At 39.2% G+C, this 21769-nt stretch overlaps 3 protein-coding genes across 5 annotated transcripts in view; 2 read left to right on the forward strand and 1 right to left on the reverse strand.

The window, feature by feature from the left end:
* The window catches only part of slc45a4a (solute carrier family 45 member 4a), a 51257-nt gene extending 40977 nt beyond the window's left edge, over window positions 1-10280 (forward strand). The window contains exons 5-16 of the mRNA XM_015010590.2: window positions 1111-1290; window positions 1370-1560; window positions 1863-2040; window positions 2133-2594; window positions 3538-3809; window positions 3909-4070; window positions 4684-4783; window positions 4863-4943; window positions 5021-5151; window positions 5533-5601; window positions 6121-6275; window positions 6698-10280. Of these exons, the coding sequence (XP_014866076.2) occupies window positions 1111-1290; window positions 1370-1560; window positions 1863-2040; window positions 2133-2594; window positions 3538-3809; window positions 3909-4070; window positions 4684-4783; window positions 4863-4943; window positions 5021-5151; window positions 5533-5601; window positions 6121-6275; window positions 6698-6881 (2165 nt within the window). The 3' untranslated portion in view covers window positions 6882-10280. The remainder of the gene's footprint in view (window positions 1-1110; window positions 1291-1369; window positions 1561-1862; window positions 2041-2132; window positions 2595-3537; window positions 3810-3908; window positions 4071-4683; window positions 4784-4862; window positions 4944-5020; window positions 5152-5532; window positions 5602-6120; window positions 6276-6697) is intronic.
* Window positions 10281-12445: 2165 nt separating this feature from the next.
* On the reverse strand, window positions 12446-16170 carry LOC106916850 (G protein-coupled receptor 20-like). Of its 3 annotated transcripts, none has more exons than XM_088010283.1 (3): window positions 15618-16170; window positions 14437-14569; window positions 12446-13129 (listed from the first exon to the last, which is right to left on the reverse strand). In XM_088010283.1, the coding sequence occupies exons 1-3, from the start codon at window positions 15896-15898 to the stop codon at window positions 12824-12826; spliced, it is 720 nt and encodes a 239-aa protein (XP_087866409.1). In that variant the 5' UTR covers window positions 15899-16170; the 3' UTR covers window positions 12446-12823. The 3 variants fall into 3 exon arrangements, with proteins under 3 accessions (XP_087866409.1, XP_087866410.1, XP_087866411.1); XM_088010284.1 differs by having other exon boundaries at window positions 15494-16169; XM_088010285.1 differs by having other exon boundaries at window positions 15234-16168.
* Window positions 16171-18399: 2229 nt separating this feature from the next.
* cfap20 (cilia and flagella associated protein 20) lies at window positions 18400-21272 on the forward strand. The gene is made up of 6 exons (XM_014985436.2): window positions 18400-18565; window positions 20106-20185; window positions 20429-20540; window positions 20631-20819; window positions 20907-21020; window positions 21144-21272. The coding sequence occupies exons 1-6, from the start codon at window positions 18482-18484 to the stop codon at window positions 21147-21149; spliced, it is 585 nt and encodes a 194-aa protein (XP_014840922.1). The 5' UTR covers window positions 18400-18481; the 3' UTR covers window positions 21150-21272.
* Window positions 21273-21769: the final 497 nt, after the last annotated feature.

Consider the following 21769-nt stretch of genomic DNA (forward strand, 5'->3'; position numbering starts at 1 on the left):
AGTACAGACTTCCGACTCTGCACTGTTCACACATATTCATGCAACTACTCCTCCCTCGGGCCCCCCGAACTCATTGCTGTGAGTATTTTGAGAGAAAAACGGACAAGGTCACCCACAACATGCAAAGCAGGATGGGAAATGTGACCCGTTTCTGCAGTAGGCTAGGTCATGCAGCTGTTAAGTCACAAATAAGTTATTGATCACATTTGTGCAGCTGTGATTATTACCTGGTTTATGTCCACAGAAGCTCAAATGTCAGGGAATGCAGTAGCTGTCTGTGATTTTTCAATAAGTTACTCATTAATTTATTGAATAATATTTATCTTATATGTTTATATTATATATTTTATATATAATTTCCCTTTGGCATTAAAAATTAAAATGCAGAAAACTGTTATTTTGCGCAGGAACAAAGTAATTAAACTACATATTGAAATTATGTAGAGATGTCAACATTTAATTAAGTTATTAAATCATTTCCACATGCAATTGTGTATTTATTTACTTTCATTTTTCAAAATTTATGAATTATGATCCTTTATGTCGGGATTTTTTCCAAAATGTTTTTGATTTTCTTAAGGCGTAGAAAAAAATGTGTGTAAAAGATTTTGTGAAGGTTTTTTCTAGGTGATCAGTTGTGATGTTCTCCAAATACAAGGTTCTTATTAGGATAATACATCAGTAGTTTTTGTGTTTAGGAGATGTCATAATATTTTTTAACCTACAAGAGTCGTCTATAGTAGAAGGAGGGACTTGATATTCCTGAGTTGCTTTTTTGCCATATTGGATTTGAGAAAGATTTTCTTGCACTTGCATTGGATGGCCACTAGTTGGCAGTGTGTTGTATGATGCTCTAGTGTCCACTTCAGTGGTCTGTGTGCATTATAACATAAAGAGCCACAAGAAAATGGCTTTTAGAGAGCTGTCCACTGCAGTGACCGCTACGCATGAAAGGGTTAGATTTATTGACATTTAGTTATGAGTAAAAAGATCTTAATTTTTGTCCTTGGGTCACTTAGCTGCTAATGTCGACAACATGTCATTCTTCTTTCTTTACTGATGTGTGTTTCTAATCACCGTTTCACTGTTTTCCTTCTTTTGCCCCGTCAGGTCTGTCGCTTGGCGACGAGGAGGGCAGGCAGCCAATAGGCATCGTTCTCACTGTGCTGGGCGTCGTAGTGCTGGACTTCTGTGCAGACGCCACAGAGGGACCAATCAGGGCGTACCTGCTGGATGTCGCGGATACGGAGGAGCAAGACATGGCGCTCAACATCCACGCCGCTTCTGCTGGTAAGATCCAATCCTGTCATTTTAGATGTTGCATATAGACAAACCTGATGCTTATCTCGTAACACCTCCATGTTTCCAGGCCTCGGCGGTGCAGTCGGCTATGCTCTTGGGGGTTTGGACTGGACACACACGTTTCTCGGAGCGATCTTCAAGTCCCAGGAGCAGATCTTGTTCATTTTCACTGCCATCCTGTTCACCATCTCGGTGGTTCTCCATCTCTTAAGCATTGAAGAACAGCAATATTCGCCACAAAGCGACCGGTTCGATCAGGTACGGAACAGAGCAAAAGAGTCGAGTCAGTTTCCTTATAGTTCGCTTCCAAGGAAACTGATATCTGTCAGTCTCTAAAAAGGTTTGGATCTCCAGGCTTTTCTGTCCATTCACTCCAGTTCTTTCTATTTATTCAAGTTAGCGTTTACTTACCTTGTTTTTATTAATGACACACTCCGCAATAATTTGTGAAAAGGCAAAGTAAAAAATATCAACTACCTGTTTCCTTTGGAGGAAAATGTAAAGAAATGGGAGAATTTAAAAAACTATGTGCCGTATATTTAGAGTTAATCTCATTTCAGGAAAGTCCAAAGTCCAACCACCTGCAGCCGTCAGCCAATGGCAGGCCTGGACTTCCTGCTCCCAAGCTGGAAATGATCGGCGAGGATGATACGATAGAAACCTACGACTTCTACGATTACGGCGACGATCATTCAGAGCCAGGAGACATGGACTTCCTGGAAGTAGAGCTGGTCAGAAGTAAGTTCAGACCAGAAGATACGGCTCCCCTTATTGGCACGTCGTCTAAAACTCTTCTTTTTTATCACACTTCCTTCTTGTCTTCCTTCCAGGTAAAAGCGACAGCGTTCTCGCCATGGCGGACGCCACCCTCGACCATCTGGACCACGACGCTCTGTTCCTGTGCCACCTGGAGCCGTCCATCTTTGCCGAGCGCCTCTCTCCTTACCACGGGACCCCACCGAGGATCCCGTCCTTCTTCAGCCCCGACCACAGCAGCTCCCGTCCGCGGCTCGCCAGCATCAGGCGCAGCAGCAGCACGGGCAGCGAAGACTTGCTTCGCCCCCACCACGCCAGTCAACACACACACACTCCGGCGCCCAGGATCTCCCGCCTGTCGGCTTTCCTGCAGGAGATGGAGAACGACGACGGGCAGGAGGCCCTGCTGAACAACCAGCTGAACGAGCAGCGGACTCTGAACGGGCGACTGTTGGCCAGCGTGACAAACGCAGACATGGGGAGCTCAGACAGGCTGAGCTCTAAAGGACAAGCACACCGCGCCGGGATGGTTAAAGGTCAGAACCTCCACAAGGCAGCGCCTGGCAGAAGCATTCACAATGGGAGACGTATTATGCAAAATTCACATTTTGCACGTTTTCATATAATTTGGTCTCTTCTGTTTCTAAAAACATCCCAAACACTTAAAAAAACAAAAAAACAAAAACCACCCAGACATTTTTTGGTAATAAATAATTTTTTTTGTGTCTGGAAAACGAGACGTTTCTAACACCTACTGAATATAGCATCACATATTAGCACGTTACCTAGCAACCCCATAGAAGTCCAGCCCCTCACCTAGCAACCCAAGCGAAGCTCCAACACATTTGGTCAGCCGGTTTTACTGCTGCATTCGCTGTACAATGGCTGCTGGAAAAGAAAAGTGTTTTGTTGTTGACCTACTATTCAGAAACCACTTACTACATTCTTGTTGGTTGTGCAGGAGGCTCAACTTCTGCTTTTCAAAGATGAACAGTGGTGTAAATGCACATGTGTTTACAGCCATTTTTACTTGCGAGTGTAAACGTTGAGTTGGGGGCGTGGCCAGCAGCAGCTTATTTGGATTTAAAGTGACATGAAGCCCTAAAACTGCTCAAGGTAGACAGAACTGAGCAGGCTGAAATCTCATTTTCTAAGAATCAATTTGTGCAAAAAATGTAGCGAACATGTTTTGCTTTGCCCATAGACATATCCTAGAGTGTTCAAAGAAGCATAGTGGGTCTTCCTTTTCACATTTGATCAGAGTACAACCACAAGCTGCAGTGTATTTTACAGGGATTTGATGTGATAACATAATGAATAGCGAGAAAGTGTTAGGAAAATAACATATGGCTTTTAAACTGTTTTACAAATAATTGTCTGAATATGTTGTGTGCCTTTGTATTTAGTAAGACATTACACATGATGTTTCTTATTTTTAGAGGCTAGATTTGATCTTAATAAAACTGCCTCTTTGTCCAGCCGCCAGCACCGGAGCTCCCATGCGTCAGCCGCGCCGCCATCACACCTTCTACCGCCAGCCGTCCTGCACCTTCTCATACTACGGCCGCGTGGGGAGCCACCGTTACCGCTTCCGCCGAGCCAACGCAGCCCTCCTCATCAAGCCGTCTCGCAGCATGAACGACCTGTACGAAGTGGAGGCCCGACACCGGAGGCGGAACAGGAGGCGCAGCAGACACCGCAGCGGCAACACGAACTCCTCCAGCGGCGACACGGAGACCGAGGAAGGCGAGGTGAGGACGTCGAGTTGTAATAGGGCCGTATTTGTCCAGATGGTGATTCGCTCCTCGTCCGAGCGCCTCTTACTGGAGACGTTTTGTGCGTTTGCTCAGGTTGAGACCACCGTACGTCTGCTGTGGCTCTCCATGCTGAAGATGCCTCCAGAGCTGCTGCGACTCTGCGTCTGTCACCTGCTCACCTGGTTCTCCATCATTGCTCAGGCGGTGTTCTTCACAGACTTCATGGGACAAGTCATCTACGAAGGAAACCCCACTGTACGGAACTAGCACAACAAACATTGGGGTTTGGTGGAGTAGATATTCGTAGAAAGCATCTTGCCTGAAGTCGACAGCAGTCAGAATAACCTCAGATTTGAGAAGAGTTTGTGTACATAAGAAAAAGTTTATTATTTTGTAATCAAATTCAAGATCCAACATGTCGCTTGTATTTAATGCAGCATAATATAGTTCAGATATTGCATCTATTTTGAAAAGAGCTGATTGAAACAGGTCCAAAAAAGCAAGGAAATGCTAAAAAAGGAGGAAAATATTTTGTGCTTATATATCCAGCAGGGTAAACAAACTGATAGAAAAAAATGTAGGCAAAGTCGAAGTGTCTTTATTCTCCAGGGGAGATATTTAGGATTAACTGAGTGGACATACTGCACCACACTACACAAAAGCAATATTAGTAATAGCCATAAATAAGTGTATATGCATGCAGACTTGAAAATATAAAATGTAAAACAGGTTAAAAAGAAAACTCCTAATATAAAATCATTGTAATATCTGTTTTTTCACGTTTACTACTGTTAATCAAAAACCATGACACCATCTTTAATTTCACAGTGAAATCACTTAACTCCCCGTTCCTCCTGCTTCTTCTCAGGCTCCTGCTAACTCAACCTCATTAGAAAATTACCACAGAGGGGTTCAGATGGGATGCTGGGGGCTGGTCATTTACGCCATGACTTCTGCTATATGCTCAGGTAGCTGCATGCATGTTTTTGAAGTATTTGTCATATGTTTTCACTCGACATGGCTGAGCCTGCTCCCGTTTCTTTCCAGCTGTTCTTCAGAAGTATCTGGACAACTTTGACCTGAGCATCAAGGTCATCTACATCATGGGGACGCTTGGATTCTCAATAGGTAAGAGGAACTGAGGCTGATGAGCAGAATGAGGTAGAATCAGCTCAAAGTAAACATTTTCTGTCCTCGTTCAACAGGAACTGCTATAATGGCAATCTTCCCTAATGTGTATGTTGCCATGGTGATGATCAGCACCATGGGCCTCATCTGTATGAGCATCTCCTACTGCCCCTACGCGCTGCTGGGACAATATCACGAAATGAAAGAGGTCATTTTAATTTTTTTATTTTTCAAAAGTTTCAGCTTTATCTGGTTCAAAAGCTTTAATTTGTTCATGAAGGATATAAAATCATACTTTCTTGTCTTCTGTTTGATGCATGAATGTGTATTTTCTCTACTAAGAGCAGAGGAGGTTGTTTATCACTTTAAGATGTCAAATTAGCTTGAATCTCGTTTTGGATATTTTTTTTAATATACTCTGATTTAACAGACATTTTTAATTCATTTAGAATCACATTAACATTATTATCTTTTAAAAAATGTAAAGCATTTTTGCCTGTTTAGCTGAATAGTTTTGCTCGAGAGGCAGTTGTGCATTTAACTCGGCTGCCACTCAGAAATAATGACCGACTTTCTTTGCTTCCTGCAGTACGTCCAGCACAGTCCTGGTAACTCCCGCCGAGGGTTTGGGATCGACTGCGCCATCTTGTCCTGCCAGGTGGGTGTTCCTAATTAATTTATTCTCCATTAAACACTGTAATTAAGTTCTTCCAAAGTGAGAACAAAACCTTACTTTGAAAAATACCGATTAATTCAAACTAAACAACCAAATAACCTTGTTTCGGTAGTTGGTGCCGAACTTTACAAAGCCGTATTGCCTTTAAAAGATGATGGAATAATTAAAAAAAAAAATTTACAAACGAATTAAAAGGACCTCTGTAATATTTGCCCACGGAGACAGTAAGTTATTGACAACCAATAAAACTTTCTATACCCATTGATCCATCTAAAAGAAGAGCAAAATACACATTTAAAAATACTCTAGATACTTTTATTTATGTGCACCAAGAATTGTTGCACTGGTGTTCTTTGCTTAAATATACTTTTCTTTCCATTTTCAATAAATACACTCTAATTAAGATAGGATTTTTCTACGTTTCTGAGTGTGAATTATGCTGCAGTCATGCAGAATGCTGTAAATGACACGTCAAAATGAATGTGAATGTGATTTCTGCAGGCTTACATCAGTCAGATCCTGGTGGCCTCAGCTCTGGGCGCCGTAGTGGAAGCTGTGGACAGTGTGATCGTCATTCCCATGGTGGCCTCTGGGGGCTCTCTTCTTGGGTTCTTCACCGCCTGCTTCTTGGTCATTTACCCAACACCAAACAATGGGTGAGAAAAACATTTTTCCCTCTCAGGTCAGGTGACAACGTCCACTTGAAGAGCGGTACTTTAAACTAAATTAATAAATTAGGCGAGATTTTGTTTTTATTTATTTGCTAAATGAACAACTAAGACCTAGGTAGAGTTCACCCATTCATTAAAAAGTGACTTGTATCCCATTCTTGTTGATGATGGACAAGAAATTTATCTTCAACATAAAATTAGAAAACAATCTGTAACCTTGATTGTAAACTTGACCCCAGACTGTTGGGGGTAAAGATAGAAAATTGAAAGAGCTAGAATGGAATAATGTCCTAAATCTACCTAGCAACCAAATTTTTGAGGCGGTTTTCCATTCATTAAACTTTAATCCAGGAACTAAATATTAGAATTTCCCACAATCCTAACAGTTTGTCATTGTGTTTTTTTAGGGAGGTGGACTCCACCAAATCTTCAGAGAAACGGGCCTTGACAACGGTGGAAAACCCAAGCAGCAACGAAGGCCCCGTTACCGTGGTGACGGAGAAACCTACCTTCCTGAAGCTCAACAAGGAGGGAAAGGCGGCCACCACCACCACCACTTCCTGTCACATGGAGAACGAGTCTGCTCTGTGATTGGCCTGCAAAATAAACTCAATTGACCGTCGGAAGTGAATCGCTGGATGAGACTAAAATGTTAGCTTGGTCCTTCTCTGGGTTTTTGCTTTTCGAGACACTAAATAATTCAATCTGCTGTGAAGGCCCCCATGTCTCGTCACATCAACCGGTCCGAGTTCTTCTTCAGCAGAAGTTGGATCGACACGCAGGTGTATCCTAGTCATCCAGGACGAGGCTGTTTGTGTCTCTCAGGGGTTTCTGAGAGGAAACTTTAATAAAAACTCTAACACATCATCTGGGGTCAGATGGACACTTTTGCTCTGAACACTGCTGATGAACATTAGTCCTTAACGCTGCAATCATTACAAAAAAAAATGCTGAAAATTGTTCTTCCTCAGCCTGGAGTCAACTTGATGGAACTTTCGCTTCGTTACGCTGAAGCTGATGGATGTATTTGTCTCCACTGCGTTCACCAAAACAACAAAGCACTCAGCTTTGCGGGACTTTTCCAGCGCTCTGCGACAGTAGCTTTAAGACTCTCAAGACTTTTGGAAGAGGCGTTTCTGGTCCTCTGAGCTCAAAGCCTGGTACCTGGGGAATATTTATCACTCTCTGCCCTGAAGTCGATTGCGGATGTTTTGCTTTTGCTCTCTTCCACATTTTTGTCTGTCTGTTTCTTGCATGACAAATATGATATATCATATGATCTGCTCTGAGGAAAAAAAAAACAAGTTTATTTGATATAATTCCAGAAAAGAAAAAGCCAGGTATGCAGTTTACAGGGCATTACAATCCCAAATATTGTTCTACTGATAAGTCAGAAGGTTTTGATTTATTACAGCTAAGCTACATGCTGCAGGTTTAGTAAGCAGAGACAAAAAAAACGTATTATTATTTTATTTTTTTTTTGCTGTAAGCACAACAGCAAACTGAGTTCAGTCAGTTTTTACAGTGGGCTGCAGGGTTCAGCAAGAAAAAAAAGGTTTATTTAAAATCATTTTTTGCGGGTTTAGGGAAGGAAGCAGCAGGATGGAGACCAGAGAAGTGCAAAAATAAATCTGCGAGGGTTATGATCAAGTTTTTTTTTATTGTTCTTCGTTAATGGGCCAAATTTAAAAAGTGGAAAGAGTCTTTGCTTTCCTCTTGTGGCACTTTGCTTTAATGTCTCCTGGAAAGCGGGAGAGGAGAGGATTGGTTAAGAAAAAGGATGTTTTTATGGGTTTGGAGGTTCAACTTTTGACTTCCCGGTCCGGTTTTGGGCTGAGCATATTGGCAATTGTAGCAGTGTTTGGATGGAGAAAAAGCTTTTTGGTTATTTGGATTCAACTAAGAATGGATTCTTGTTTCTGTCCTCCCAGAGGGCTCAGTCAGCCCTGCTGTGGTATGAGCGATGCCCCCCAAAAAATATGCGCTTGTTACGAAGCTGCAGGTATGAAAAGCAGATAAAGAAGTGAAACTAGCAATAATTCAACCAGTTAAACCAGATTAGTTTTCTTCTGTGTTTTCAGGCACAGTGTACAATAATAGACAACGCCTTGTAAAAGTATTTGAACATTTTCCACATTTTGTCTCTTTACAACCTCAAACACCAATGCCTTTAACTCTGGCTGGAGTGTTTTGTGGCCTGAAATTGCAAACAAAAGTACAATTGGTATAAATCCTTTTTCAAGGTTCTGTAAATTCGGCAAGCAGAGAGGCATCTGTGCTTGTAGGGACAATGACAGGTAACCTGACGCGCTTCTTAAGTTGAATCTGTAACCACAAAGGCAATACCGTATTTTGAATTAAATGCATGGACACTCAACTTCGCCAGGGTTCTGGAGATTTGCATGCTGCAGCAGCAACTTGCACGTGTAGAACACCAAAGTGTGACTCTGTACAAATCGCTCAAACTCTCTTCCTTTGTTGTCCTAACTGGTCAGGGGCCTAGATTTTTGCTGGATGTCAGTGTCTTTTTCTTTTTTAACTTGAAATGTGTGAAAACATTGCACTTTCGAGATGGGCATGTGCTGCACTCGGTCTGCACTCTAAAGAAGCATGTAAAGTTTTTGTTTCCGGTTTTGCACAAGTGGCAAACGGCGTTTTTGTCGTCATTTTTTTTTTTCAAAAAGCCGAGACGCTCAAACGTGGGATTGTCCTTCGACATGAAGCTCCTGTTTTTTTTTTGGTTTTTTTGTTTGTTTTCTTGATAAGACGCTCTGGGCCGCAAATACTTGAAGTGCAAGTTGAGTGTTTCTACTCCCTTCGTAGCGAGAAAGTGTTAGAAAAGTGTTTATTTTTCGCCTTTTAGATGAATGTTCAGACCGCACAGCCCCGCCAGTGGCCTGCTGGGAGATTGAGTTCTTAACCTTTGATTCCATCTTGTGACTAAAATGAATGTGAGCCGATTTCAGCTGAAATTGTTCTTGTTTCGGATGTTCGACAAGTCAGGGTGAGCGTGCTGATATTGCATAGAACTTGCACATGAGAAGTTTAAAAAACAAAACAAACAGCAACACAATGCAGTGGAGTTACGTTGCAGAAGACAGAACTAACTGTGGATATTTATTTTTTGAACTTTAGCGTCTCTAAAGCGACACCTTCGCTTGGGGTTGAGAAGACAAAAGTAAAGCTATTTTATTTGGTGTCGTGGGAGATGTTAAAGGGGTAAACTGGAGTGTGTGTCGGGGTGCGTGTTCGCATTTAAAGCAGAAGACAGGCTTTACAAACTGTCATCTCGGTGTTTGTTTTGGTTCTTGTTCTGTTTTTTGTTGTTGTTGCAAACGCCTGGTTTACACTTAACTCTGGAAATGTCCGCTGCAATATTGAAATACAGGTCTCTGTTTTGGTGTAAAAAAAAAAAAAAAAATGGTTTCCTTTTGTTGTACGTGTTCTCTCGTCTTTTTTCGGGCCGAGCCACTCACGAGTTTAGCTTCTGCACTTTTCCAGTGGCCACTATGTTGGTTTTTCTGATCGCTGCATGAATGTGGAGACTCTGTGAAGCCGTTTCTGTTGTTCCTGCGAGTCGGTGCAACCTGTCGAAACTCAAGAGTGCGGCTGTGCCTCGAGTGCTTTGTGTGGTCAACAGTGGAGGAGAAAAATGCCTATATACTCTGATTTTACTAGAGATTAAATCAAGATGGATATTTAAAGAACGGGAAAGCAGTTATATGCCGTGTAATTAATAAATATATACATATATTATGCCTTGTTCGCTGAAAAGATGTAAATATATGTCTCTTTTTAGTTTCTTCTTTTTTGCTGCTATAAAAAAAAGATGATTATTTTTGTTAGTAGTTTTGTTTTCTATATAAAGCCTGTATATTTCTCTCTGTGTAAATATGCTTGAGCCTCCATAAAGTAGGACTCTGAATGGACACTGTATGGAAAACACCTTTAAAATCAACTAAGAAGTAAACAATCAATGACTTCTCTCTCGTCCTTTTCACTTTTTATTCAAAAGGACAAAAGACTTTTTCTCCAATGACGATTGCTTGGATTCACAAATATAATGACGAAAAGGTCCCATCTAACAGCATATTTAACTTATTTATATATTACATTTTAAAAATAAGAACGTTTACCAGTTAGAAATAAAGAAATAAAATAAGATAATTAATAAAACGGAAGGAAATTCTAAATAAAAACAGCTTACATGCAGATAACTCGGCATAAAAGACCTGAGGAGACTCAAAGGAACTTAAATTAAAAGCCAACATGACAAAGTGAGTTTTATATATATATATATATATATACACTGCTCAAAAAAATAAAGGGAACACTCAAATAACACATCCTAGATCTGAATGAATGAAATATTCTCATTGAATACTTTGTTCTGTACAAAGTTAAATGTGCTGACAACAAAATCACACAAAAATCATCAATGGAAATCAAATTTATTAACCAGTGGAGGCCTGGATTTGGAGCCACACACAAAATTAAAGTGAAATGTTCCCTTTATTTTTTTGAGCAGTATATATATATATATATATATATATATATATACACACACACACACTACGAATGCACAATACGACATATTGAACCTCAATGGAAACAATGGGTCAAAATTTGCTTGCACATTTTTAATAAAAGGTAAATTAGATCATTGTCCTAAAAACACGATAAGGCCTTATCCTGTAATAAGGAACTGAACAAATGCCAAAAACAGCAAAGACAGAGAAGTGGAAGGGAATAATAACACTGATGTCACATGATGTCGCATATAAGCAGATTTTTATCTATAAACTTCACAGATCGCCAAAAGTTTCCACCTACTTCCCAGTTTTGGTCCAGTTTCTGTCCGCAAACTATGAAAACAAAAACTAAAACGATCACATGCAGAGATCCACAGCAGACACAGACTGTCTCGCTTCAATCCCGCAAAGCCTTCGCACCAGTTCACGCATACAAAGATCTACGTTCTTACTTTGGTTTCTGAAGCTTTAACAAAATGTAATAAAAATCATTTACTTCATTTTCACTGTTTCCATCGTGTGTCCTGTGAAACGACAACCAAATATGGGTGAAAGCAGGCGATGAGGCCACCAATAAATAAATGTCCACATTGAATAAATGTATTTTGGATCTACTCTGCTTTAAGAGAATTCGTGTTTTGATGATTATTTAAAGCGTAAAGGACAAAATCATTACATCTGATGTTCCACAAATTCAGAATTATGGATTGAAGAGGAGCTGAACAAATTGTTGGACGAGTTACTGATTCAGAAACCTGCTGGTCTGCATCACGAGGACTTACGCTTTCAATTTCCATCCCTTTCTGGACAAAAAAAAAAACTATCTCAGAAGAGATAATGTGATAATTTCGAGAAAGAAAACGAAAAGTGAGACAAACTTTGTTTTGCGGATTCAGAACCCGAGCACAGTGGGCGGTCCACTCTGCTTCTTCCATGCAGAGAAACCAGAGAGGGAACCTGAAGCTCATGTTTTGGATGTTTGACCCAGATTCTTCATGTGATCGTAGCTCCTGCTGATGCTAACTGTGTCAGTGTGTGTGTGAGAAAGAGACATAAAGATTTACAGCCCTGACACAGATATATTAATAATTTTTTTTTAAAGTAATAAAACAGTGTAGAAAATGGAATTAATTAAAATATGACCAAGAAAACAAATGGAAATCAATTTAAACATAAATGTTTAAGTTAAAATGTCAACACTTTGTTCATAGTATAAAACTGTTGTTGTTAATATGTCCAGTATTGACACTAATTGGTGCCAGGCTTCAGCAATTACTGGGTGAGAGGTGAGGTAACCTGGGCAGATTATTATTGCTATTATTATTATTATTATTTACTTTTAGGTAATTCATCCTGTATCATCTGGTAAGGAAAAAAACAATGGAAATCAGCCTTGTCTGTACATTCACTAGTTGTTTAAAATTAATGCAGAATGGCCTAACCAATTAAAATAAATGAAATTCTTATTATTTACTATTTGTTGCACGTTTCATAAAAAGCAACACAATAAATTCAAAGTAAAAGCTGATCAGTGCACATTATAGTAAACGTTTAGCAACTGAAAACAATAAAAGCTTTTCTGATAGCAGTGAAATAAAATGAAAACAAAAGCAACATTAACTATTTGTTATTATTACTTTATTTCCATAAATGTATGCTTTTTGTGTTTTTACATCAATTTTAATTTGGCATATATTCATGATTGTTACCATGTGTTTTTTTTTTTTTTACTGATTTGACAAAAGATGGATTATTTTATGGGTTTGTGCCAGTTAAACGCAGATGGGTTCAACATTTCTTCTCCTGCTCCAGCCTCAGGTAAGATGTTTAAAGATAACCCACGTCGTTTTAAAAGTGATTTTTGATCTAAGTAGACGCTCTCTAAACACATGAAAATGCTCTGTTTGTACTGTTTTAATGTGGTGAACGTCTGGGGAACTTTGGTGTTTATTTGAAATAATGGCTGATACTAGAATAAGCAACATTTAGCGGCGAATGAGCCTAAAAACGTGTAACCACGGTGATTATGACGTCCTCTTGGTCTCCCTCTTTGAGTCTGGATGGGTTTTCCTTCCTCCCTGGGTTCTGGCGAGGAAAGCTCCGTCTCTCTACGCCGACCGCTCCAGGTTGGCTGCGGAGGTCACGGTGCTGCTCAGGGTGAGCGTGGCCACGCTCTGAGCTATCGCCAGGGCCGACGCGGACGGTGAACCCCACCACGGCCAGCATGGGGAGGAGGAACTCCAGAAGGGTGAGGTAGAAGTGGGTGGGGAGGCTCACACAGGAGGAGTTGGAGTTTAACGCGCTAGTCTGCAGGAAAAAGAAGAGAGAAATCCAGCCATGCTGTTCAATTCAATTCAGTTTGTTTACATGTATATTACGCCAATTTACAACAAATGTCATCTCAAGGCACCTTACCAAAAAATATATCATTTCAATTCAGTTATAAATGCATTCTAGTTGATCCTACAGTGCCGTAGTTTCAAAAGTTTGTATCTAAGGAAACCCAGCAGACTGCATAGTTTTATTGTAATTAAAATTAAACATCACAACTGGACTGGAGGCAGCAGGGATAATAAACTAAAGGATGGATCACTTTCAGAGGTTTTGTTTATTTAGTTTAGCTCGTATTTTGTGCTTTTCAGTTGCTAATTGAAGATACTGCAATGCATACGGTTTCTTTCTTAGCCTTTATCTAAAGTGGCCCAATCTATAACGCCTGCTATTTTTAAATTATATACTCGCTTTGAAGTTGAACATATGAGGCATAAAACATGCAAAATTATTTGTGTTGGTTGTTTATTATCATGTCTATGCGATGCTAAATAAAAATAAACAGTATAGTGTTAACTGGGAATATGAAAGTTATTGAATGTTCAGCAAAATAATTATACAGATTTACCAAATCAGGAGTGATGTATGAACATTTAAATAAAATAAAAATACTTGTGGAATTCAGATATTGCTTTAAAGTTACATTTTAGACTCTTTATTCTTACACTTTTAAGCTTAAAATCGGCCAGTAAACCCAGAAAAACTATAACTTCGGTTTTTGTAATCACATAAACAGATGCAATGATCAGCACATTTCTGTTTACAGCTGGTTTATGAGCTGTTAAACAGAGACATGCAGCTCTGGAAAATAATTAAGAGACCACTGAAAAGTGATCGGCTTCTCTGATTTTACTCTTTATAGGTTTATGTTTGTGTAAAGTGAACATTGTTCTTTTATTCTACAAACTACTGACAACATGTCTCTGAAATTACAATCACATTTTTTTTATTTATTTACCAGAAAATGAGAAATGGTCAAAATACCGAAAAACATGCAGCACTTTCAGACCTCATAATGCAAAGAAAAGAAATTTATATTCAATTAGAAACAACAACACTGATGTTTTAACACAGTAAGAGTTCAGAATCAATATTTGGTGGAATAACCAGGAGGTTTTCACTGGGGCTCACTGCAGTGGGCTCTTCATTTGTTCCAGAGCTGTAATTAAGATCTGCATCATGATATCTGTCAGGTGTTCAACTTAAATAACCACCAACTTGGGAAATGACGACCTATGATGCTCTGTTTTTATTGTCTCTGACTGTGAAGTGTGAAGCTTCACCTGGAAAGAGTAGGTGACCACCACTGCTATGAACCAGACACCGGCGCTGACGCACTTGGCTGCTACGGTTGTCTTCCATGGATGCAGAGTGCTGGCGGCGTGGACGATAGCGAGGTATCGGTCCACACAGATACTGAGAAGATCAACATCACATTTTGTTACCATATTTTTCAGACTATAAGCCGCTACTTTCCCCCCATGCTTTGAACCATGCGGCTTGTAGCCCGGTGCGGCTTTTCTGTGAATTTTTCTTCAACCACCTGGGGGCGCTTTAGCAGGAAGTGATCCATTGGAAGTCAAAATTGGAAATCAAAGAAGAAAGCACTAATTTTCAGTTAGAACAAGCACATGCTAGCAGCAGGCACAACAGAGAAATGTTTTCAAACTCATACCCCCTCATCTAGGAAAGAAGTTCATATGATGCAGCTTTTAAGTTTAGGGTTATTGATCTGGCAGTACAGGAGGGAAATAGAGCCGCTACACGTAAACTCAGCGTGAACGAAACCACTGTTCGGCTTTGGAGCCGGAGGGCTGCTAATAGCAGATTTATTTTCTTGTGGAAAACCGAGAGCAGCGGAGATACCAGGGGCTTATAGCTCTGTGCGGCTAATATATGTATGTTTCCAGTTTTTAAAAAAAACAACTTTGTGGGTGTGGCTTATAGTGAGGTGCGCTCTATAGTCCGGAAAATACGGTAGTTTTACCCCCACCTATTTACTCCCAAAGGTAAATGTTTGACTCTTCCATAGCTGATTGTAGAGAACATTTAGCTTTCAGTTTTAGTAAAGACCCCTAACCTGGTGAGAAACAGGATGCTGCAGTACATGTTGACAAAGTAGCTGAAGGTGTGGACCTAGGATCAGGCCACGCAGCTGCCACCACTGTGGTACAGGGCGCTGCGGGCAGGCAGCGACAGCGCCACCAGCAGGTCAGCGACTGCCAGGTTTATGGTGTAAACCACAGAGGCCGAGGAACGAGAGGAGGTCCGCCGGCAGAAAACAAACAGAGCCAGACTGTTGAGGACAACACCAACCACCAGCATCTCACAGTTACAAACCTGCAGCAAGGAGGAAATACACCGGATGAAGGTTCAAACGTCTGCATCCGGTTTATTTCTGAATGTTTCTAAATGACTGGAAAAAAAAAAAACATAGATGATTTATGAAAGCCTCATTTATCACCTCCCCATCAGAAAGACCCAGACGGAGTAGAAGTCCTGGTGCAGCTGCAAGTCCAGATGCGTTAACTTGTGCAGGTATAGCGCCCCCCACTGTGGATCCCAGGTGCTGCAGTTAGCTTGGGACGAGGTGAGGAGCAGCTGACGGGCCTTGGTGCTCCTGGAGGAGCTGATGTTGGCGAGGAGGAGCTCCATCAGCACGAAAAGATCAACAACTGAGAGGAGAGGAGGACAGAAATGACAAACATGTAGCAATTTGAAATAACTTTTCTCAAATGTGCTCATTTATTCTGCAAACCAACTAATTCAACATGTAAAAAGACTCCTGGCTTTTTTTTTTTTACAATATTAATCAAGTATTTGTCTTAGAGCCTTCAACAGATAGAGAACTTTTTCTTCTGTTGTGTCAAAAGGGACGTGAATACAAGCGAAAAAATCAACAACATACAATACATTTTACAATAAGTAAGAAAAACAAGTATATTTTAGTGCATTGTTCTGGTTTCTCTGCTTTATATAAACTTTTAAACCTTATATTTATAACAAAACATTGCTTTTAGTAAATTTAACCTTTGGAAAACTTGCAGTCTATGAATTAAAACCTCTTATTTGATGTACCATGGAAACCATGGAAAATCAGTTAATTTATGTTCTTCAGTGTCCTGGTCAATTTCACAGATAAAAGATATTAATATGCTCAAGTCGCTTGTATGATTTATTTTAATTTTCTATTATTTTCCCAAAACTTTATATTGAATAATATTTTTTTTCTACTGATATTCTGATCCTTCTTTGGTCCAGTCGATTTAATGAAATAATAAACAAATTTAGTTCTGCATGCAAAAAGCGGCATTTTTATGTTTTATGGTTGTTATGGAAATTTCTAATGTTGCCATTTCCAAACCTCTGTGTTGGAGGCAGATTTATACTGACCTGTTTAAATGAATAAAGTCTTCTTCAACTGCTTTATTGCCCTGAAACACGGAGACTCAATTTAAACCAGACCAGACATTAGAACCCCTTGTCTTATAAACATCGCCCTCTCACACTGGAGAGAGGATGAAGTCCACCTTCCTGTTCTCTCCGAAAAAACGAGACGCTTTTGACAAAGTGAAGAGCGTGACCTGAACTACTCTCGCTTTAAACAAAACATGCTGGATTAAATTTAAGCGACCCAGACCTTGAGTTTAACACACGACTGATCCTCACAGACTTAAAAAAACAAAACAGATTTGTTCTCTTTGCAAAAATATGATGAATAGAGCACATCTGGTTTAAAAGACAGGAAGCTCTAAAATCTTCCACTTCTGAGTACCGTTGATCACTTAAAAAAAAAAAAAAGATCCAAAGAGTTTAACTTGCAAAATGTTGCAAGTTAAACTCAGCAGTTTGTCTCCACAGTAAAATAATTTAGAATGTGTTAACTGCTCGATCAGCATCATAAAGACCAAGAACTGCAGCAGACGGATGAGGGAGAGTTTTGAGGATGATTAAATTATTATTAACCTTTATTTCACCAGGTAAATTTATTTTGCAGGAGAATCCAAGCCAAGATTGGATTCAATATCAATATGCTATTTAATTTAATTCTAAAGCAGGAAGGGATTTGTAAAGATTGTGATAAAATATGAACAATCACACAAAAAAACCTTCCTTTATTAATACACATTTCTATCATTAAAATACGGATGCAATGTTTTAATCTTTTGCAAATTAAAATGATAATAAAGAACAAAAGAAATTAGGAAAGGTTTGAAAAAACAAACATCACATAGTGATCAACGTTTATCATTTCTCAAACATACATTCAGTGCAGCGACAGGGTGACAAAAGTCCTCAAACATCGGCTTCCTCCCACCTTTCTCCTCTTCTTCATATCGTTCTTTTTTTCTTATTATTTTACTCGAGGCAACAGGAAGAGTTCAGAGACATGAAGATCTGGGTTGTAGAATTTATCCAACTGTGACTTCCTCCTTTTTGCAGCCAAATACGCCAATCCTCCTCCTCTTGACCCATTTCCCTCAGTTTACATTCTCCTCACCAGGACTTTCTGTCTGTGTTTCTCCTTATACCAGTCTTCTTTATAATTCATTTTGTGAACATCTGAAACAGTGGCGTGAAAAGGACTGAAGTGGGGATGAAGGAATAAATCATGGAAGTTTGTCCAATGAAGAGAAAAGAAAAAGAATGAAAATGTTTTTGAACCTTAAACTGTGTTTTAAATAGTGATGGCATAGTTACTTTGAAAAAGTAACTTTGATTCCTTGATTTGGAAAGTAACTAAGCAGGTTTTTATTTAAATTAAATTAAACACAGACATCTACAAATACAGATCACCGGAAGCTCTTTTTTGCGTGTTAATACATTGTATGGCTGTCTGTCATAAATAATTTATGTGCATAAATTATGTTCATTTGTTTATCTATTAAAATGTTCTTTTTCTTTTCAATTCTTTATTTCTGGTATAAAGAAATGTCCCCCTGCCTTGATTTTAAAACAAACTTGCCTTCACAATATGGCGGACGCACTGACGTATAGTTTCTACCCAGACTGCAACTCAGCGCTTCTATAGTTACTATGACGACTTGGTTACTGTGTCAACATTTAAAACTCCGTTTAAACACGATAAAGAAATGTTCCCTAGCAGCACCAAAACAATTGTTAAAAGCTGACCTCTGTTGTCTTACACTTCCCTTTTGGGATATGCGTATTTTATCGAGTCAATACCACTACGAGTGTAATTTTACGTTACACCGATATTTGTTTTATCTGAGAGCGGAACAGCTTATTTCACATTGTATTGGGGACCGGAAGTAAAGCTGGTAAACAAACTCGTCGCTGGAAACGGGTGTGTTAACGGCGTAGAAAATGTTCAAGAACACTTTTCAAAGCGGGTTTTTATCTGTATTATACAGCATCGGAAGCAAACCGCTTCAAATATGGGACAAAAAAGTAAGTAGTAATTTGGATTTTGTCTGTCGGTGAGAGCTTATTTCAAATTAGCATGATCTGCTAAGTAGTGCTAAAGCTACCTGGTATCATGTGCTACTTTTATTAAGCTGTCAATTTGGTTTAGATAGTTCTTTTGTCCTAACTTATTAATTTAAAAACCTTTAAACATCGACCGTTTTGGTGCTGAAGTTTTTTTAATAGCTTGGTTACATTAGTTATTCCTGAACTCTAACCAGGCATTAAAATCATTAAAATAGTAATGATTGGGGACGTTTGATAAAAATCTGAATCCAAACTTGGACAACATTTGTTTATCTGATTTATGCGTCTGTGCTTTTAATACGAAACTAGGCCCTCCTTCAGTTTAAGGCTGCTATTTTTTTAAGTAGAAAGATATATGATATATAATGATTTGACCTAAAAAATCTTAAAAATCTACCCTCCTTTATGTAAAAACCATACAAAAACAAAACAGCAACGATATTCAGCTGGATTGCGATGCGTTGCTATGGAGACGGTCTTAGACAAAAACACTTTAGTTTCTCAATCAGGGGCGTTTATGTTTTGCTTCATTCATGCTGTATTTAATAAATGATGTCTGTGTGGAGTTTTTATAGGGTTTTGTACATATTGTGATAGATGTAAGTAATTTTAGAACCTGGTAAAGATCAGATAATACAGATTGTGCCAGAATATGTTGACAAAACAAATTAAACTGTTAAAATATAAATAAATAGCTGTTCCTCCAGGATTTTGTGATTCTTTTGGTGTTTTTTTGCAATCAAAATTTAAGTTTTTGTTGTAATAGTTTGGAAATATTTGCAGTATTGTTTACAATTTATGACATTGAATGTGACTTTTTATTAATCGCCGTATCAGTCACGGACCATAACTTCACATCAAGTAAGGCTGAGGCAGCAGTCACTTAAGCTCAATGTTTTTGTCCAGTTTTCAGCAAATCTGCAGTAAAATCAGAAAATAAAAGTGGAGAGTTGTTGATTTTGTGTGAAAAACTGAAAGGACTTATTGATGTAATTTGGAGTCTAGAGGGCCACATGAAAAGCTCTGGTGGGCCTCGAGTAGAATAGAGGAAATATAAGTTTTTCAAGTTTAGCCTGTAGATAATAAGAGCCAATCTAGCCCTACGTCTAAGTACATCACTGTTTTATAAAACCCAAGGATTGAAAAAGGGTGTACTTTCTTTTTCCCTGACTTTTTCTGTTTTTGCTCCTTGAAATCCTTCAGTAGCAACTCTGAAAATAGGTGGTTGTTTCAAAATGATCTGAACATTAATGAAGTAATTTTGATTCCAAACTAAATAATAGGTTTACTTGTCAGTATCTCCACCAGCTGTCATTTATTTTATTTTTTTTTATAATTACAGTATAACATTTTACTGATTATTAAAATAAGTTCAATTTAAACTTTTCTTTCGCACTTCACAAAGCTTCAGTAGGCTCCAGAATTACACCAAAAAATGATTCATCGATGAAACGGTCCGCAGAAAGCAAGAGTTCAACCTGCTTCTTTGTGTCGTCAGGTGAGAAACGGTCACATCAAAAGAGTCGCTGACAATGACATCCATTCAAACGTGCTGGAGATTGAGGGAACAAACGTCAGGTGAGTTTATGTTTAAGTGCTTTTAGAGTTTGGTGTTCTTAAACCAAACTGTCTGTGTCTATGAGGATCTGTTCCCACAGTCCAAACTTTAAATGGAGATTCTGAACTACCCCTAGGTGTCAGTGTTTACCTCCGTGGTTGATTTTCTTAATGTCAACATTGTGCTGAAAAGGTTGAAAAATCTCAAATATAGCAGAAGCGACGTGTGTTTGTTTTAATATCCTTGCTAATCTCTATATGCAGCACCACCTACATAACGTGTCCTGCTGATCCCAAGAAGACTCTCGGGATCAAGCTTCCCTTTTTGGTGATGATTATCAAGAACTTAAGGAAATACTTCACGTTTGAAGTCCAGGTACAGATTCAGAGGTCCTCCATCATGTGCTGCCGACATCCGTCAGCGGCTGAGATTCACTTTTTTTTTTTTTTTTCCACATCCTCTCAGGTGCTGGATGATAAAAACGTCCGGCGGCGGTTTCGGGCGAGCAACTACCAGAGCACAACGCGGGTGAAGCCGTTCATCTGCACCATGCCGATGAGGCTGGACGACGGCTGGAACCAGATTCAGTTCAACCTGTCGGACTTCACCAGGAGAGCATACGGGACCAACTACACAGAGACGCTGCGCGTACAGGCGAGCACGCCGCCATCTGCCGGCACTGAACACGCTTCGTCTGTGCTTTTCTTGCTCTCGCTGATGTTCAACTTCTTCTCTTCTCAGATTCATGCAAACTGTCGTATCAGGAGGGTTTATTTTTCAGACAGACTCTACTCTGAGGACGAGCTCCCTGCAGAGTTTAAGCTCTATCTGCCCGTCCAGAACCAGAAGGCCAAGGTGAGCGCACGCCTCTGGAGGACTGATTAGTCACCAAATTCATTTTTCATTTGTTTAAATAACGTTTGAAGGAGTTTTTCCTTGTCTGGATGTTCTTCTAAAACACTTTTTGTCCTCTTTCAGCAATAAAGCCAGCTGCAGTGGCCCAGCTGTTGGAGGGGAGATTTATTTCGTCTAGATGTATTTGGGAACATGTCGTGTGCCGAGTGCTCTGTTGTGATGCTGTCTGTAATAAAGCTTTTTATGGAGCCATTTGTCTTTCTGTGTATTTTTCCTTTTAGGTAATGATTAGCACAACAGTAATATTTAAAAAGCTGATTCAGGTGCATTTTGAGCAACAACTAGATAATGTTGGGAGGGAAATGGCTCAATTGATCTAAAAGTTTTGTTGTGTGCGACTACTGAAAAATCAATATGAGGTTTTTAACATTTCAATAATGTGTGTATAATGGTTGGTCATACATTTATTTATTCAATTCCTAAATACATCATTTCCAAATTTATTGCAAATAATATACCATTTAATTATTCATCTACTTTCTAAACAAGTGATAAATATGTTATGGTTTAAATAATTTTAAAAAATCTCAACACAAATGCATGTGTCTATAAATTATTCATATATTGCATGTGGGAATTAAAATTTAAACCATTTAATGTTGAAATTGATGTCATTTATTCAAGTATTTCACCAACACACAAATTTAAATGTATAAATTATATAAAATACTGTTCATTCAAATGTTATT

This window comes from Poecilia mexicana, unplaced genomic scaffold (genome assembly GCF_051168715.1).
Source record: "Poecilia mexicana isolate PSO_F unplaced genomic scaffold, ASM5116871v1 scaffold_11, whole genome shotgun sequence".
In the NCBI taxonomy this organism is placed as follows: domain Eukaryota; kingdom Metazoa; phylum Chordata; class Actinopteri; order Cyprinodontiformes; family Poeciliidae; genus Poecilia; species Poecilia mexicana.

Excerpts from the sequence above, each read along its gene's own strand:
- LOC106916850 (XM_088010283.1), bottom strand. The coding sequence starts at position 15,898 with ATGAGCACATTTGAGAAAAGTTATTTCAAATTGCTACATGTTTGTCAT. Across the intron at positions 14,570-15,617 it reads TGGGTCTTTCTGATGGGGAG|TATCTGTGTGGACCGATACC; the intron begins GTGATAAATGAG and ends TGATCTTCTCAG. Across the intron at positions 13,130-14,436 it reads TGGTCACCTACTCTTTCCAG|ACTAGCGCGTTAAACTCCAA; the intron begins GTGAAGCTTCAC and ends TTTTTCCTGCAG.
- cfap20 (XM_014985436.2), top strand. The coding sequence starts at position 18,482 with ATGTTCAAGAACACTTTTCAAAGCGGGTTTTTATCTGTATTATACAGC. Across the intron at positions 20,186-20,428 it reads ATTGAGGGAACAAACGTCAG|CACCACCTACATAACGTGTC; the intron begins GTGAGTTTATGT and ends CTCTATATGCAG. Across the intron at positions 20,541-20,630 it reads ACTTCACGTTTGAAGTCCAG|GTGCTGGATGATAAAAACGT; the intron begins GTACAGATTCAG and ends ACATCCTCTCAG.